The sequence below is a fragment of the Microtus oregoni genome, unplaced genomic scaffold (assembly GCF_018167655.1).
Source record: "Microtus oregoni isolate MIOR12 unplaced genomic scaffold, Mior012 000010F_ref0000083, whole genome shotgun sequence".
NCBI classification, from domain to species: Eukaryota; Metazoa; Chordata; class Mammalia; order Rodentia; family Cricetidae; genus Microtus; species Microtus oregoni.
In genome coordinates this window covers 641,521-659,006 of record NW_024543069.1, presented here as the reverse complement: position 1 = coordinate 659,006, position 17,486 = coordinate 641,521, and the positions used below count along the sequence as shown (strand labels likewise).

Here is a 17,486-nt window from a genome sequence, read left to right as displayed (position 1 = left end):
ACTGTAGTATAAGATATTTTACTTTTTAGAAAAGAGTATATGAGATATGGAGAGTCGAAAGAAACTGAATGTGTACCTCAGTTTATGATTTCTTAATAGATTTTTAATCATGAAAAGTCTGTTTGCCTTTTTGTGAGTTTAAATTTGGTGCAGAGAATGTTAAAAGGAGGAAATATACTATTTTATGTAGTAATTGCAAGCAACATTCATTCATTTATACACTTATTTATCTATCCAGTTATTTATATTTATTCTAGACATAGATTATATAGAATAAATTCAGAGTGCTCAGAGAGAAGAGGCAGGCATTGTTCAGTTTATATTTTTCTTTACGTCATTGCCTTTTGATTTGAAACAGAACTTAAAACTGCTTTGCAAAGAAAATAATTGCTTTAAGGAGAGGCCCTGTGTCTACTTTTCGATAAAAGCCAGTTCTCTGCCTCCTTTTCAAGGAAATGCTGACGTAAGAAATTGTGAAGTGTTTTTATTTTTGTATTTTTAAATTGGAATAAAACTAGATTTGCCACATTTTTGCTATGATGATATATTTAAAAAAAAAAACAAACAAGCTACCAAATGGAATTGTGAGAGGGCAAAGAAAAACTTGTTTCAAGTTGGCTCATGTAATTTCAACTTTTAATTTCCCATACATATATTTTTATTTTCTTTGTGGGGATTTTCTTCATTGATTAAAAGTTAAAAGTTATTTCTTTCTTATAAAATTTATACAAAATAACTTATTTAAATGCTACTACATTCATTATTTTTTTGGTTGTTGTTGAAATGTTAACAGTTATTTTTAAAATGAGCAACTTGTGCTTTTAGTGATAGGTATGAATTACTTAGTTAAGGAGATGAACAATTTGTAGTATGCTAAAGATTCTGTTGAAGTTCTTGTAACCAAATTTTCTGTCTGTGAAAGTGTCCATTTAAAAGCATTTTAAGTACGTTCTTACATGTGGTTTTAAAATGAAGCTTACCTTTTGCGTTTTGCAGTGATTTGTGGTTTTCATATCACGAATTTATATTGTAGTTCTTGATGAAGAACCGGTGTGTAAAGAACTTAGTTGCAGAATTGGAAAAGCTTTTGCTTTTGCAGTTACACCAGGATATATGCAGCAGCTATAAAAAGCCAAAGAAACTCAATTGCAGTTTTATTGTTCAGTTTGATAGATTTCCTGCCACCTTTGTAGCAGGGAAGCTGTTTGTCATTGTGTGCTGTCCCACCAATAGTGGAACTCGGTTTTATAAGCAGTAATAGGCTTCTAGGAACTGACCTGGGCTGCTTACTGTGAACCGGGGGTTTCAGATGTGTGCCCAGCAATCTGTGTAATTTCATTGTTGTCTATGTTTTCATCTTTAATACGTTTCCCTCTTTAGAAAAGGGTGAACTGTAATACAGTTAAGTAATAATGTTTTCATTTGGTATGCTGTAATGTTTATTTAATTACACTTTAAATTATTTCAATTTATTAATTGTGAGAATGACCTAAAAATGCTCTTTTTTATATAAAGAAATGGAGCTTCAATCTTTAGACAGTGTATTTTCTCTAGATCTGTGTTGCCAAAAGATGCAAAATAATGGACAAGTAAAAATTAATAGTACTTGAATTACAAATGAAGTGTGGATTAGATTGTGCTCAAATGGATGAATCTGGATAAAATACTTAAGGACCTTAGATTATTAGAGTGTATTACCTACTGTTAGCAGTGTGGAAATTGTTTAATTGTTCATTTCAGCCATGTTATAGGCAAAATGGTAGAATAATAAGATTAAAAGTTACCCATTAAGAAGTTTCAAGAGCCAATGAGATGGCTTAGCGGGTAAAAGGTATATATTGCCTTCCCAACCTGATAAGCCTGAGTTTGACCCTTGAACTCATAGTTAGGAGAGAACCGACTTGTACTTGTGCTGTGGTGCATGAACACACAAATACTCATACACAAATAAAATGTATTTAAAAAAATAAAAAAGCAATGTCAAAAGGTATAAATTTTTCATGTTTCACAGATTTGCATTTTATGCATGATTGATGAAATATCTTTGTGTTAAATAATTTTTAAATAAAAATACCTTTTGCTGTTTCTTTTAAAATTTGAAAGTAACACAAAGATTTGTATATACACAAAACCACTGATATCTGAATATGACTTAGTATTAGTATTTGGGTAGGATCCTCAGGTCCACGAATCCATATATGTAAATATACAAACAACAAGTAATTATTTTCTTCCAAAACTCTGGTTGCATTTATGCTTTTTTATGATCTGTTTTCATTTAGTTGCAGAACTACTTGACATTTTAATGGTTACATAGTATTTGATATATGTGCTGTGTTATAGCATAAAAAAGTAAATTTGGCTTTGGCATTATGGAACATCTAAATGTAATGAACCTTTCCTATCCTTGAAGTGGTTCTATTTAGATTTGCTTTGTTTTCTAGAATTCTCCAGAATTTTATTTGGAAGAGCTTTTGGAAGTGATCACTAAAACAGAATTATTAATTTATACCATACTGTATTGTATAAATATTAACTTTCTTGTTGTTGCTCCGCGATGCCATTTTCATGTGTGCACACCCCTCAGTCTTATCTTTTTGTAGGATACATCTCTGTAGAATTTCCAGAAAGAGTTCTGTATTTTAGAATATTTATCATGCATTTTAGAATGTTTTAGTAGTTGCATGAAACTGCTTCCTAAAAATTTTTAGTAGTTTAGATACTGGATTTGCATGTAAACATGTGTTTAGATTCTTTTTTCAAGAAAATAAAATTGGTCAGATGAGATCAGGGGTATGGCTATTCTTGTGCCTTCTCTTGGGCTCTTTTCTTTCTGTTGTTTTACCTTACCCATGTTGAATACGATAGTTTTTGTTTGAGCTTATGTTTTATTTTTTTTATGTTTTGTTTTGTTGTTTTCTCTTAGAAGCCTCTTCTTTAATGAGAGACCCATCCGGATGGGAGGAGGTACTGGGAGGAGTTGAGGGAGGGCAATTGCAATCAGGATATATTGGATGAGAAAAGCATCTATCTTTGCAAAATTAGGGACAAAGAAAATAAAATTGATGATGATTACTTCTTATTAAAGTAGAAAAGATCATTACATTATTTATTCTGGGCTGCTGCTCTTTCTGCAGTATTGGGGAAAAGCCAGGTTTGTGAGTACTGTGCAGAACCCACTCTCTGAGCTATCTCCTTTCTTAGCCACTGCTTTTTGTGACAGGGTTCCCCTGTATAGCTTAGGCAGTCTCCCTTTTTTTCTTTTTCTTTTTTTTTATTAAAAATAATTAAAAATATATTATGATTATGGTTTTCTCTCTCCTTCTATAATGTGTTCCCAGATCCTCACCATCTCCCCACATGTCCAACTCCACACCTTTCTCTCTTTAGAAAACAGAAAGACAAATAAAAAAACCAAATCAAACTAGAATAAAACAAAACAAAGAGAAAACACAAGAATAGCACACACATACATACACACAGCATAAAAATACATACTGAGAATTCATAATATGTAAACAAAAGACCTGTATGGAAAAAATGGCCCAACAAACGTAGTTTGAGACAAAATATCTTCAAAAATGCCATTTGCTGCTGGGCACGAGGCCTGCTCTTAAGTGTGGCTCATACACATAGGAAGTCTCCACTGAAGAAAACTGATATTTTTCTTTGAGAGCGGTTGTCAGTTTAGAGATAACTTCTGGGTTAGGGATGAGGTCTCGTGTCCATTTTTCTTCTCAGCACTGTGAACCTCTCTGGTGCAGACCCATGCAGGCCTGTGCATGCTGCCAGTGTCTCTGTGAGTTCATATTGTGTGTCTGTCCTGCTGTGTTTAGAGGACAGTGTCCTCTGTCCATCCTGGCTCTTACAATCTTTCCACTTCCTCTTTGTATAGTTCTCCCGAGGTATTGTAGGAATCTAGCAGAATCACTGTATCAAGGGTAGTTGCTTTCTGGAAGTACTTTAACCATGGAGGGATTTTGGTGGAATTTGATTGTCCTCTGTGATTTATACAGTTGTTTTTCTGAAGCAGCTTTACAACCTTTGCATGACTGTAGTCACAAGACAGTTCTGGCACACCTGGAGCTCTTGGGTTATTGGGTACTGCAAGCAGTGTGCAGTGAAGACTAAAGTGGCGGGGGTGTGATGCTTTCCTTCAGAAAAACATAGATTAGATCAGGGACTTTGGTATGAGGAACTTGTTTATCCAAAAAACAACTTTGTCTAACAATCAATAAATATGCCTTTGAACAGCTGTGTGAGGGTCAGTCTATCAGAAGTTGGGCATTTCTGCTGCCACACAGGCCTAAAATTCATCTTGGAGTAACCCCTTTCTTTGATGACCCATACAACACAGAACACCCAACATTTGACACCCAACAACACAGAACATCCGGTACTGACGGGAGAGGTTTAATGAAGACATCCCATTTAGGACTGAGTGTTTCAGTATCTCTCATTCTCAGCACTTTTTTTTTTTCAGTTGTGGGCCTGTATATTAATTAACATCTCTACTACAGGAAGAAACTTTTCTGTGATGGCAAAGTGAGACCTGATCTATGGGTGTGCGGAATTCCATTAGAAGTCATTATATTGCTATGTTCCTTTGGCAGAACAGTGGTGTTTGGTTTTCTCCAGGTTCATGGCCTATCTACTCTCAAATTCTTGGCCACCTAAGCAGTGTCTGGCATGGGTTCCATCTTATGGAGTGGGCCATAAATCCAATCAAATAGTGGTTGGTTACTCCCACAGCTTTGTGCCCCTACACCAACATATTGCACAGCAGGTTACCACTGTAGATTGCTGGATCTGTACTGGGTTGGTGGTTACCCTTCTCTTTTGGTAGTATGCAGAGTACTTCCAATTCCATGAATATTAGGAGATTCTAGGTAGCCATCAGTTTTACTTCTCCATGCTGAATGGGTTTTGTAGGTATTGTCTTCAGTAATAGGGCTGTACTATCAGTTTGTGAAGGAAAACTAGTAAGTAGCCTTGGCAATAGCCCGAGTTGTTTGGGTGTTTCCACGCGGGTCCATTTGGCCAACAATTCAATTAGATATAACACATTCTTGGCACTGAAGATTGCATTTGGTGGAAAGAGAAGCCTAGTTGGGCCTTTGTCTCCTCCATTATTTGGTGATTCCATTTAGATTTTTTTAATATATGTGTTTTAAGAAGCTTCTACTGTAGTAGGTTTCCATATGACCACTCAAATGGTAAGGCCGACTTTGAACTCCAGAGTCTCCTGCCTCTGTCTCACAAGTGCTGGCATTATGAATTTGTACTATCACAATCTGGTTCCTGTATTATTTTGTCATGAGTTGTCTTATCTTTATGTGATGAAAATCATAGAATTGCTATTAAGTATTTGTCAGTGATACCAAATGCTTCTGGTATTGTGATGAGTCATCAATATGTTAACTTTTGCTTAAGAACTTAAACATGCACAAAGAATCACATTTGAAAATGAGCTTAATTGAGTGCCTTGAAAAGAGTATTATTGATTGGTGAACGGTTACTACTTAGGAATTATGACACTCTGAAAATTTGGGTAACAAGTTTTTATTTTGTTTTAAGTAAATTCTAGAATATTCCCAGGTATTACCATATTTAATACAGATACTAATGTTCTTAAGGGTTTCTCTTTATATACTCATGTCATATTGGTAAGGAAATGTTGCTTAAATCATTTTATGAAAGGAGGAAGTTTATTTTACATTTATTATGGTTGCTTAGTAATAATTATGGTGATCTTTAGAGTAAGAACTGCAGATTTGTGAGAAAACTCTTTTTTTAAAAATTTATTTATTTATTAAAGATTTCTGCCTCCTCCCCGCCACCACCTCCCATTTCCCTCCCCTCCCCTGATCAAGTCCCCCTCCCTCATCAGCAAATTTGAGAAAACTCTTGTAGGGGAGAAAATGCTTTCCTGCCTATGCATTTTATCTTAATGGCAATTAGACTGACAAAAGTAAATAAGTCTATCAATTCATTTAAAATAAATTTTAAGCCCTTCATAAGGATGTGAATAATCAGTGAAGCCATTAATTTGCTATTTTTGTGCTGTGTTAGACAAAGAGGAAACATTGTGGAAAGACATAAGATGAAGAGGCATGAGCTACAAGTAAATTAGCAAATTGTCAGAAGTTTAAATTCCTTCCAGTATCTACTCTTTGTGGAAATAAGGTTATTCTTTTCCTCCCATTACAGGGAGGGCGTCTTTGGGGGCATGTCTTAGTTTCATGACTTGTTTCTTAAGACATGGGAGCTTTAGTTCAGAGGTCTTCCCAACATTTTTCAGTTCCTCAGCTCAAAATACATTAGATGCTTAAAGTACTGTTTTTTTTAATATTTATTTATTTATTATGTATACAATATTCTGTGTGTGTGACTGCAGGCCAGAAGAAGGCACCAGACCTCATTACAGATGGTTGTGAGCCACCATGTGGTTGCTGGGAATTGAACTCAGGACCTTTGGAAGAGCAAGCAATGCTCTCAACCTCTGAGCAATCTCTCCAGTCCCAGTACTGTATTTTTTGATAGAGCACTCTGAACTCTGTCAACTGCAAGCAAATAAATACATCTTTGTTACCAAACCCCCCCAAACAAAACAAAAAACCCCCCAAAAAAACAAATAATCAAACACAGTTCTTCTAAAACTCAGAGTCAAAAGACCAGTAGCAGATTAGGAAGACCTGCTTAAAATTCGAGATCAGTATTCCCAATTAGAAATTACAGAGAGAGACAACACAGTTATGTCTTAGTATTCCCAATTAGAAATTACAGAGACAATACAATTATGCCCAAGGGGCACACTCAGACATCTCATGGAAGAATGTGTAAAAATTACTTTAGATTTATAAAATATTCTGTACCAACTTGTTATAAGAAGACTTTAAAATAATATTATTTTGATCTAATTGACCAAAAATAATTAGGTGAAAAAATTTGAAATATTGGTTATTCCAATATTTTTTAATATAGGATTTTTTTAATATAACAGTTTTTATAGGGCAATTTATACCTGTGCGTATATGAAAAACAATACTCAGGCATAACACATGAGAAATTAATAGTTGATTAATTACCTGATTGTTGGTAGAATTTTTGCATTTGAGGTAGACTGTGGTAAAAAGACATTTTTATACCATATACTATTTGTATTTGAGCCATGTGAACTTTCCTATTTCTGAATCACTTTTGGTTTATTGTATGAAGGAATGAATGTACAGTGTTTATGGCCTATATCACTTGTTTTTCTTATGGGGTAGTTTCCCTTTGTTTTTAAGCTTGTAATGTTATTTTCATAATATATTCACTTAAATAGTTTCCCTGAGATAGCATATGCCTCAAATTTGATTTCTCACTAGAAAACTTTAATAGTAGAAAAATTATTGAATATACATTTGAATAAGTGCTTTGTGTATGACAAATCAATATTTGTAATTTTATTTTACTATTTTACTTCTTCCATGTATGAATGTTGAATGCTGTTCTGTCAGTCTCTAAAAGATCTTGTTTGTGGTAGTAATCTTTTGACTGATGTACATTGATTTCTCATAGGGAATGATTCAGTTGCCTTGAAAACATATGTCTTATTTATCTGTTGTGGAAAACATTGTTAACCTAAGGACTAGAAACCAAGTTATCACTTTCAACAAACGTTGTACAAATTACCACAGTCAAAAGATACACTTGTTTAAAGCAAATCTAGTTGCTAGATGTGCCTACCAATTTTTAAAAGGTCTAAATTTTTATGTGTTAAGCATTCTTAATATATGAAATAAAAGATAATAAGAGTGTCCTAGTTAATTTCTCCTTTATCTCCTAGTTAGTAAATTTGAGTGCCAACTAAGTTGTAGGAAGTGGCAAAAAGTCTTGTCGTTAATAGCACATCAGTACCTTTAACTGGGAGTTTAAAGAAGTGCTTTCCAAACATTACACACAGCTATAGATTAGCAATCAAATGATTGTGAAGATTAATGAGTAGTCCTTTAGCTGGGTAATTTAGAACAATATCTGGTAATTAATTGTGAATTATCAGTTTTAAGTCACAAATACCTTTAGAAAACAGCATAAAAAGATAACGACGGTGGTAATTATTCAATTATCACTTAGCTTTTAGAATGTTGGAATAAATTAAAGGTAAATTAGTAAACCAACTGAATTTAAAATTTTAAAAGCATTTCAAATCCTGAAAGTAAATGCTATCTAACTTGTAGTATTTTTTTCCCCTTAATAACTCAGTCTCCAATCCAACATGACAGTAGGATGAATATATTATATATATTTACATTTACATATACATATATTACGTACTTGTAATTTCAAAATTTTTAGTCTTGTGTTCTGTCTTATAAAGCTCCAGCTTTTGTATTGCACAGAAAGAGAGAGACACCATTTGTAACCAGTTAAAACTTTGAAAATAATGGTTAACCTTTGTGGGAACATTTGACTTTTTTCTCCATTATGAAAATAACTTGTATCCATTAGCTAAGTATAAATAAGATTTTGGGTCTTATAGCTATATTTAGAGCTACCATAATATCAAGGATAATTAATTTATTTAAAAATTTTCGGGGCTGGAGAGATGGCTCAGCGGTTAAGAGCATTGCCTGCTTTTCCAAAGGTCCTGAGTTCAATTCCCAGCAACCACATGGTGGCTCACAACCATCTGTAATGAGGTCTGGTGCCCTCTTCTGGCCTGTAGGCATATATGTACACAGGATATTATATACATAATAAATAAATATTTAAAAAAATTTCTTCTGAGGATAAATGATAAAGAAATGGGTTTTCATGTTATTAAAGCTGTATATTATCCAGTGTGTAATGCTCTTTCCAGTGGGCCTATACTTAGATCCTGGCATAATATATAGAGAGGCTAGAGGAATTATGAATTCTTTTCCCATATGTCTTTATGAGTAAGTTTTATGAGTAACTATGTTCTTGTAATTTCACAGTATGCCACCTGTTATCATTCAAATTATTTTATCAAAATGAGGAGTTATAAGTAGCATAAGTTTTATCATTAGTTATACATTTATGAAATTGTTGAAAGAATTTTAATTTTATGTTCTATAAGTGGTGCTCATTAAAAATACATCTCTTAACTGATTATATATATTTCTTATAGGTTACTTTTGAAATACACAAAGAAAATCTTGCCAATATATTTAGGGAGCAGCAGGGAAAAGATGATGAAGGATTAGGGCCATGTTCTTCAAGTCTGGTTCCAGAAGTTACTGATGTTTCCAGGGATGGTGATGTTTCAATTGGGCCCCAACACTCTGATCTGAAGGATTCTCCCAACTCTCCTCATTTTACTAGAAATAGTGATGAGAACTCAAGTATTGGAAAGGCAAGTTCCGTGGATTCTGCATCCAACATTGAACTGCAGACACCCGATACGTCTAATGACCAAAAGAAGATGGAGCAAGGAAGCCAAGAGTTACTGAATCAAGCCAATTTAGAAGAAATAGCAACAAACAAGACAGAGGATGCATGCGATTTAGAAGCTTCTTCTGAGGTAGTAGAATCTATGACTCTTGTCTCTAATTCTTTTGAACTACCTGGCAAAGATACTGTGATCATCAGTGAAATAAGTGCTTCCATAAGTTCTCCCTCAGAACAAGATGCTGCAGAGTTGCCAGAATTACTGGGAAAATCTGGAGTAGAGGAAGAAGAAGATGATGATTATGTGGAACTGAAGGTAGAAAGCAGCCCTAGCGAGGAAGCCGGTCTGCCCACAGAGCTCCAGGGTAATAGTGTGTCTGTAGCTGCCCCTGAAGCCACATGTGAAAAGGACTGTGAAGTTCAAGAGGAAGCGCCTGTTACTAAGATTCAAAATGATAGTGAAACTGGAGATTCTAAAGATTCTACGTTCATAACTATGGCCACACCAGGGCCGTTAGCTACCTCACCAGAAGCTCCTGTTTCCCCAACAACTGTGCAGTCAGACATTGATGAGGTGCTGGATGAAGGGATAAAAGCAACCAACCCTGCTGGAGAAACTGAATCAGTTAGTGATTGTGTTGATAATGGCTCCGAGGCGCCTGTTACTTCCGAGCAAAAGATTGCTAAGCTCGATGTTTCCAGTGTTGCTTCAGATACTGAGAGGTTTGAACTGAAGGCAAGTACAAGCATGGAAGCAACCCAGCCGCAACGACATGGGCTTGAGGTAATTATAGAACTGTCTTTAAAAAAACTTAAAAAAACGTATGCATATTTTGCCTGCGTATTTGTTTGTGTTCACTGTGTGTACCTGCATTGTCTCTTTGTCATGAATTTGCACTGTTAAAAACAGTAAGCGTGGATACTTTTATTTGGTTAGTATAATATTACTAACAATTATGTAAGTGTATATGTCAAATGGTTCTATAATATTTGGCAATTAGTCTGAATTTATGACTATTTTCTCATTCATTCAATTTTGTGGTGCTGAGGATTGAACCCAGGGTTTTATGTATGCTGTGTAAATACTCTCCTACTGATTATACTCTCAAGGCTAATGTGAGTTCATTAAGTGGCAATTTTTGTTATTATTTTAACACAGCATCACCAATCATTACCACCTTCAAACTTTAGAATTGGCATAAGTTTAGTTTATAAAGCAGCTATAGGAAATACTTGCTTTTTCTTCTTCAGCTAAATCAATTCTAGCACATTGCTTTTCCAGTTAAATCTGGGAGTGTGTATTTTCCAGTGCATGAGTGTGGTTTCAAATTTAAGGGTCTGTTGGTACTATGAGGGGAGTCTGTGTGATTGAGATGCACAACTTTCTTTTTAATCAGTATTTCACAGTGACATGTGCTACACGTAATTATTATTGCTTTTCTTCCCCACCTCTTTTTCTTAACCTTTGTTCCTCATTTCCTCCCTTTTTTTTGGTTGTTGTTGTTTTATCTGCTGTTTATTATGTTGACTTTTGTTAATTCTTATTTTAACTAACAAAGAATAATCTATTTACTGTCTGGATAATAAATACTGTTGTCTTTGCTAATATTCAAAATTAAAAACTGCTTGATTCCTTTGTGAAATGCTACACAGTGACAATGTCTACAATAACATGGCTCCATGCTAATTTTTGGTGAATTGTGGTATTAGTGTTGTTGGTGGCTTTGCTTTAACTGTATGGTAAGACTACTTGTTGATAGTCTTTCTTTGCTAATGTTTTTCTTTTTGAAGTTAAACCTACTTTATAACTTAAACTTTTCTCTACTAGGTATCAAGGCAACAGGAAGAGCCAGGGCAAGGAACAGCCGCAGATGCTGTTGACCAGCAAAGGAGGGACACCAGGTCTACCATGTTTCGCATTCCTGAGTTCAAGTGGTCTCAGATGCATCAGCGTTTGCTCACTGATCTCTTATTTTCCATAGAAACAGATATACAGATGTGGAGAAGGTTTGTTCAAGTGTTCACTAGAGATGACATATATAAATCTTAGTTTCTCTTTTCAAAGAAATTTATGTAAACATTTTACATTACTCCATACATTTGATTGAAAAAGCAAATTATTCTATGTTGGTATTTTATCACATTAACTTTTATTTTCCGTTCTATGCATGGAAACCCAATTTGAACTCAAGACCATAAAAATTCAAGATTTCCCTTATTAAAAATTACTTAACGTTTTATATAATTTTTTTCATACTAGAATTAACTAGAAGGTAGGTGTTCCAAGTAGACTTATTATTGTAAATGCCAAAATCTAGTTGAAATTCATGTACGACATTGCTCTTATATTTATCATAAGAAATCTATGTATTTTCCATTGTGCAATTTGCAATTTTTAAACAACCCAGTTTGTTGATTTTTGTTTGTATGTGACTCTTACCATATTTAAAAGAATTTTATACCATTATATAAGAAAGTAGTAGTAAAAATTAATTTTTAATAGCACATGTAGTACCATTTGCCTCTTAATTTTTGCTTTGACTTCTCAATAAGTATGGTTTCATTCAATTCTTTAACTCAGATATGTGATGAATAGTGTCTGTGCTTTAGCACAGCTGTGTGTTGGACATAGATGGTAACTGCTGGCGAGGAGTACTTACTTTACTTGTTTCTGAGGAAGTGTGCACCCCCAGATTTAAAAGCATCTTCTTTTCTGCCTCGCCTTCAGCAGGCATACTTTGGTTTCCTTTCTTTAGCTTCATCAGTAAACATAATTTATCTTTGGACAGCCATTCAACAAAGACAGTTATGGACTTCGTGAATAGCAGCGATAATGTCATCTTTGTACACAACACAATTCATCTCATCTCTCAAGTGATGGACAACATGGTCATGGCTTGTGGGGGTATACTGCCATTGCTCTCAGCTGCTACGTCGGCCACAGTAAGGACTTACCTACTACATACAAGTGGTGTGATAGTATGAATGCATCTTATGATTAAAGTTTAATGCAGTGGTTGCTATACATCATAACTGCTGTAATAAAATACACACCTTCATATTTACCTGAAAAAAATCTTAGCATGTGTTGCAGGAATGAAAAACCTATGAAGAATGTTACTTTATCAGGCATGAGTGAGCTCATGAAGAATCCTTTAGAAGTATTCTCATTGTTTTTTTCTTTTTACATCAAAAGAGCAAATCAGTCTATTGTTCTAGATTTCCAGAAAGCCTGACCTTGAAAAAAGGTAGAAATTTGCGGAAGCCAGTAGACATAATTAGTAGGAGACATAATTACCAGACTTTCTACTTTGCAGCACGAGCTGGAGAATATTGAGCCTACTCAAGGTCTTTCAGTAGAAACCTCAGTGACATTTTTGCAGAGGCTAATTAGCCTCGTGGATGTGCTTGTATTTGCAAGTTCTCTTGGATTCACTGAAATTGAAGCTGAAAAAAATATGTCGTCTGGAGGAATTCTACGGCAGTGTCTCCGACTTGGTAAGCTCTTAAAAGCCATTAGTTAAGAATTATATTTAACATTCTCAGTCATCCACACTGATGGATAAGTAAAACTTTTCTTATTTTGAGGAGAATGTGTATGCTTGCCATGTTGCCACACGCCTGCGTTTCGGAGCACATTGAGGTAGTTAGCGAGTTTGTCATGGGTTGGGCATAATCAACATGTTGCTGAGGTGATTCTGATTAACAGTCACCCTCTCTGTTAGCTTCTCTTTTCTGAAGTAGTGCCCTGCAGATTTTATACGTCATCATCAGATCTTCTTAGCATGCATATTTATCTTGGGTGAGGCCCAAGTTGGTCTTCCAAGTACCATGAGATGCTGATCCCTTTCTCTTCCAAACACACTTCAGTAGGCATGGTCTACGTGGTCATCACTCAAGTACACTTTTATTCAAATAAGCTTGGATAGTTTATTAAATTAGTTAACAAAAATCTTTAAATCTCAGTTTTCTGGGAACACTTCTTCCTTAAGTGAACGCAAATGTCTTCAGAATGACTGTTTGACTGCTGAGTCTGAAGACAGCTTTGCTAGGTAAAGTAAACCCCTCTCCTTTGCATAAGGGTTCCTGTACCTAGGAGTAAGTGCTGAGATTTGGTTAACTGACTTGCTTATGGAGACAATATAGTGGAGAGAGAGGACCTAAGAAATGGGAGCAAATCCTTAGGAACTATGACTTCTGCTGTTTTTATAAATGACTGTCTTCATAAAGTCATAATAAATATATCATTTTTTAACTTCTGTCATTAGTGTTGAGTTTGATATTTTAATGACAACCATTTTATTCTTTTGTTCACGAGAGAATTGTAGATCAAAAAATTAGGAAATTTATCTCAAATTTAAAACCATAATTAGTGCAGTTGAAATCTGAATGTAGATTTGTCTGCATAGGCCTGCTCTGTCTTTAAACTTATTAGGATTTCTGAGCTGGGTTTGCTGTACACAGTGTTAGGTTAGCTGACTCTCATTCCGAGGCTCGGGGTTCAGCCCTTTGTAGCACAAGAGAGTCCCTTTCAGCAGAACTCCCTAAATTGCTTTTGAGGCTGCTGCAGGACATGTTTTGAAGTAAGATTCTATGAAAGTTGGTTTTGAACTGCTGTGTAGTTGAAGATGACATCTGAACTAGCCATCTTGCTGCCTCCTCTCAAGTGTTGGAATACAGGCATATACCACCAAACCTTGTTTTATGCTGAGACTAGGGATTAAACCTAAAGTCACAGCAATGCTGGATAAGCGCTCTGCTACCTGAGCTGTTTTCCCAGCTCCTAACTGTAGCAGAGAATAAAATCAGACAATAAACATTAGGTGAGAGTCTAGGGACATTTTAGGAATTTGTTGAAGGTAATCTGTTTTGAATAAAGTGTAACGGGAATCGTACTGTGTAGGTGATTTATATCTTTGCTGTAACCTTAAATATAACTTTCTTCTCTTTCCCAATCTTTGTCTTAAAATACAATATAGTGTGTGCAGTGGCTGTAAGGAATTGCCTGGAGTGCCAGCAGCACTCGCAGCTGAGAGCTCGAGGAGATGCAGCACAAAGCTTGAAGACAGTGCATGGCCTGATGCCCATGGGGAAGTCTGCAGCGAAAGTAAGATGTGGACGCATTCATTTCACAAAAGCATATCTGTATTCCACAATTAAGATGCTAACAGTTTGCTCATTTCAACATCAAGCTAAATAAATCTGATATAGTCTTAAATAGTCATTATCTTTTGTCAGTATGACATATTTATGTTTAAATACATTTTGTATACTTACTCTTGTCTGTTTTTCTAATACTTTTCCTTGTTGTTATGTCAATTTTCCCCATGTGACGTCTCTTGCCATAACCAACTCCCACAAGAAAACATAATATGGCATGGTTTTCTGACACTTTACTGTGTTCTTTAAATCGGTTTAATGTATATATGTATTGTTATTACTGTTTTATTTCAAATAGAGCCCAGTGGACATTGTAACTGGCGGTATATCTCCAGTAAGAGATCTTGACAGGCTCCTGCAAGACATGGACATTAATCGGCTACGAGCAGTTGTTTTCAGAGACATTGTAAGTTCAAACATTTCCTTCAAGAGTTCTCTTAGCTAGCATGTGCTTCCTCTTGGGCCTGAAGTCCTTAAAGTAGATGCCCTGAGAGGTAATACAGAGGGTTTCAACAGGCAGGCCTAGAAAACAGGATTCTTGGCAATGTTTTTTAGAAGCATACAGTGGCACTAGGGATTATCTAAATAAACAACTAGTTTATCAGAGTGAAATAACAACCCATTGCCTGTTCTTCTCATGTACTCAGCAAGTTCCAAAACTTCAAAAAATTGTGTACTTTCATAACTCCATTTTACAGGTGAAGAATTTGATGTATGGAGATCGAAAGTAACCTGGTCAAGTGATATTTTTAGTAAATGGTAGTCAGAATTGATACCCACTTGTCTTGCCTCCAGAATCCTTGCACTTATTGTAATGATATGTGCTTTCTCCTAACATTGTATTATTTTACTGATTATTAATTTTTTCCATCAAGTTTTTTTTTTTTCCATTTTTTGAGATAGGATTTTTCTATAGCTTTGGAGCCTGTCCTGGAACTCACTCTGTAGACCAGGCTGGCCTCAAACTCACAGATATCTTCCCATCTCTGCCTCCTGAGTGCTGGGATTAAAGGCATGGGCCACCACCACCTGGCCCCTCCAGGGATTTTTTAAATGTAATAAAGGATGCTTAAAGAAATGTGTCTTCTACTGTGGCATTTTAGAGCTGTGACTATAGTTACTTGTCTTCCTGTCTTTTTTTTTCAATCTCTTTTTTTATAGTATAAAATAATAATTAGTAATTAATAAAATTAATAATACATTAAAGGCAGTCTGGCTTTCTTGTGGTCAGAAGGCAGCATATTAATCCTAATTGACAATGAATTCTAAAGCTCAAAATCATTAATCTTGCACCAAAATGAAAATATATAATATACCAGTCACTCAGTATTGCTCCTGAGGTCTGAGTTTCTACAATTAATGTGTTCACTGCCACGGAAGGTAGAGTTAACCTGGGATATAGACTATTGTTAGTATACACATTTCCTCAAAAATAGACATAGATACATTACCTGTATTTTTCTAAATATTTCAAAAATTTTATGAGAACTATCAACATGCTCCTTATTTTAGGACATGAAAATTTATCTGAAAGAATATGCATATTTTTCTCCTATGACTGATATACAGATTCATGAATCAGAATGCATTTTCTCTTCCATGAGATTTTGATGTTATGTTTTTAAAGTTTTATAAAATATAAGTCTTAAAATAAAGTCATTTGTAATCTCACTATAGGGACTATTATCTTTAGTAATTACTTGTTGAACACTTACGATCTATTTCGTATTGGATATTTTATGTTTCTTATGAACTTTTCAGAGCAGCACTTTTCTTTTCCTTACTCTTTTTCTGGTATTTTAGTGCCCTCTTGTGTTCTTGACTAGGTCTTGATTCAAGTATAGAATTTGGAGTATTGTCACTGCTCAGGAGGTTTTGAGCACTGACTGAATAGTACAGGACGAGGTGCTGTGTATGTAGTATCTCATTTATAGCCCCATTAGGAAGATGGCAGGGATAGGTTGTTTTCTGCTTAAATCCATGGTTACTAGAAAGAGGTGGAGGAAGTGAGTAATTTAATGTGATGAATAAGGAATTAGTTAGGCATAAGTAGTCAATAATTGGCTAAGACTACCTCATAAATGATTTGCCTAATGGTCATATTGGTATCAGTTATAACACATGGCAGGAAAGGGATGTTTAATAAAAAAAATGTAATTTATCTTTTCTACCAAGACTGAGAAACTTATACGTGCAGATTTACAAGGTATCATAGATTTTATCGTATTAGAAATGTGTCTAAGAATTGTTTCAAGTAGGGAGAGTTTGATATCTGATTTTTTCCCCTGAAGTTATATCTAAAACTTTTGACAATAGTTATTATAGTCTTGCTTATTTATTTTTATTTTATGAGAATGGTTGATAATAATCAATGTTTAATATAATTGACCCTTAAATTCCCATCTGTGTTTTAGGGAACAAAGCTAAAGGCCTAGGGCAAATACCAATATGTTGGCATATATGTTTAGACTTAGAAGCTAACCAAGTAGCAACTTCTTGAGATTCATTTAATTTTAGGATTTGATAGACACTAATTTTTAAAATTAAAATTATTAAGCTAAGCCTTTCTGAGATGTCAGCAGAAGGGATGTGTGTAGCATCTTCTTGACTGGACAGAGGTCATTGATAGTCACATGCAGGCTGTCTGTAGAGCTATGATGGCTGTCTCTGTGCCTCAGGTTAGTTTGTCCTTTTCTTTGAGAATGCTTTGTATTCTGCTTGTGTGTAAAATACTCTGAAGATTCATTTTCCACCCGTTTCTCTATGTGACACCTTTACTTCTTACTCCTGGATGTTTGTTCTGGATATTCTGGGTATCATCCTGCAACACTGCTTGTTGGGATTAATGAGTCCTGGCCTTCAGTTGCTTTTCCCTCCTAGAACCTTCTAAGTTACTAGAAACTGTGCCTAGTTAGAGGATCAGAGGATCA

General features: G+C 35.0%; 1 protein-coding gene across 5 annotated transcripts in view; it reads left to right on the top strand.

Annotated features, from left to right (window-relative positions):
* Positions 1–17,486, top strand: part of Lrba (LPS responsive beige-like anchor protein) — a 478,937-nt gene that overhangs the window by 85,995 nt on the left and 375,456 nt on the right. For all 5 annotated transcript variants that reach the window (XM_041659437.1, XM_041659438.1, XM_041659435.1 and 2 more), the window contains exons 23-28: positions 9,137–10,180; positions 11,225–11,403; positions 12,186–12,339; positions 12,714–12,894; positions 14,376–14,503; positions 14,855–14,962. In XM_041659437.1, the coding sequence (XP_041515371.1) occupies positions 9,137–10,180; positions 11,225–11,403; positions 12,186–12,339; positions 12,714–12,894; positions 14,376–14,503; positions 14,855–14,962 (1,794 nt within the window). The remainder of the gene's footprint in view (positions 1–9,136; positions 10,181–11,224; positions 11,404–12,185; positions 12,340–12,713; positions 12,895–14,375; positions 14,504–14,854; positions 14,963–17,486) is intronic.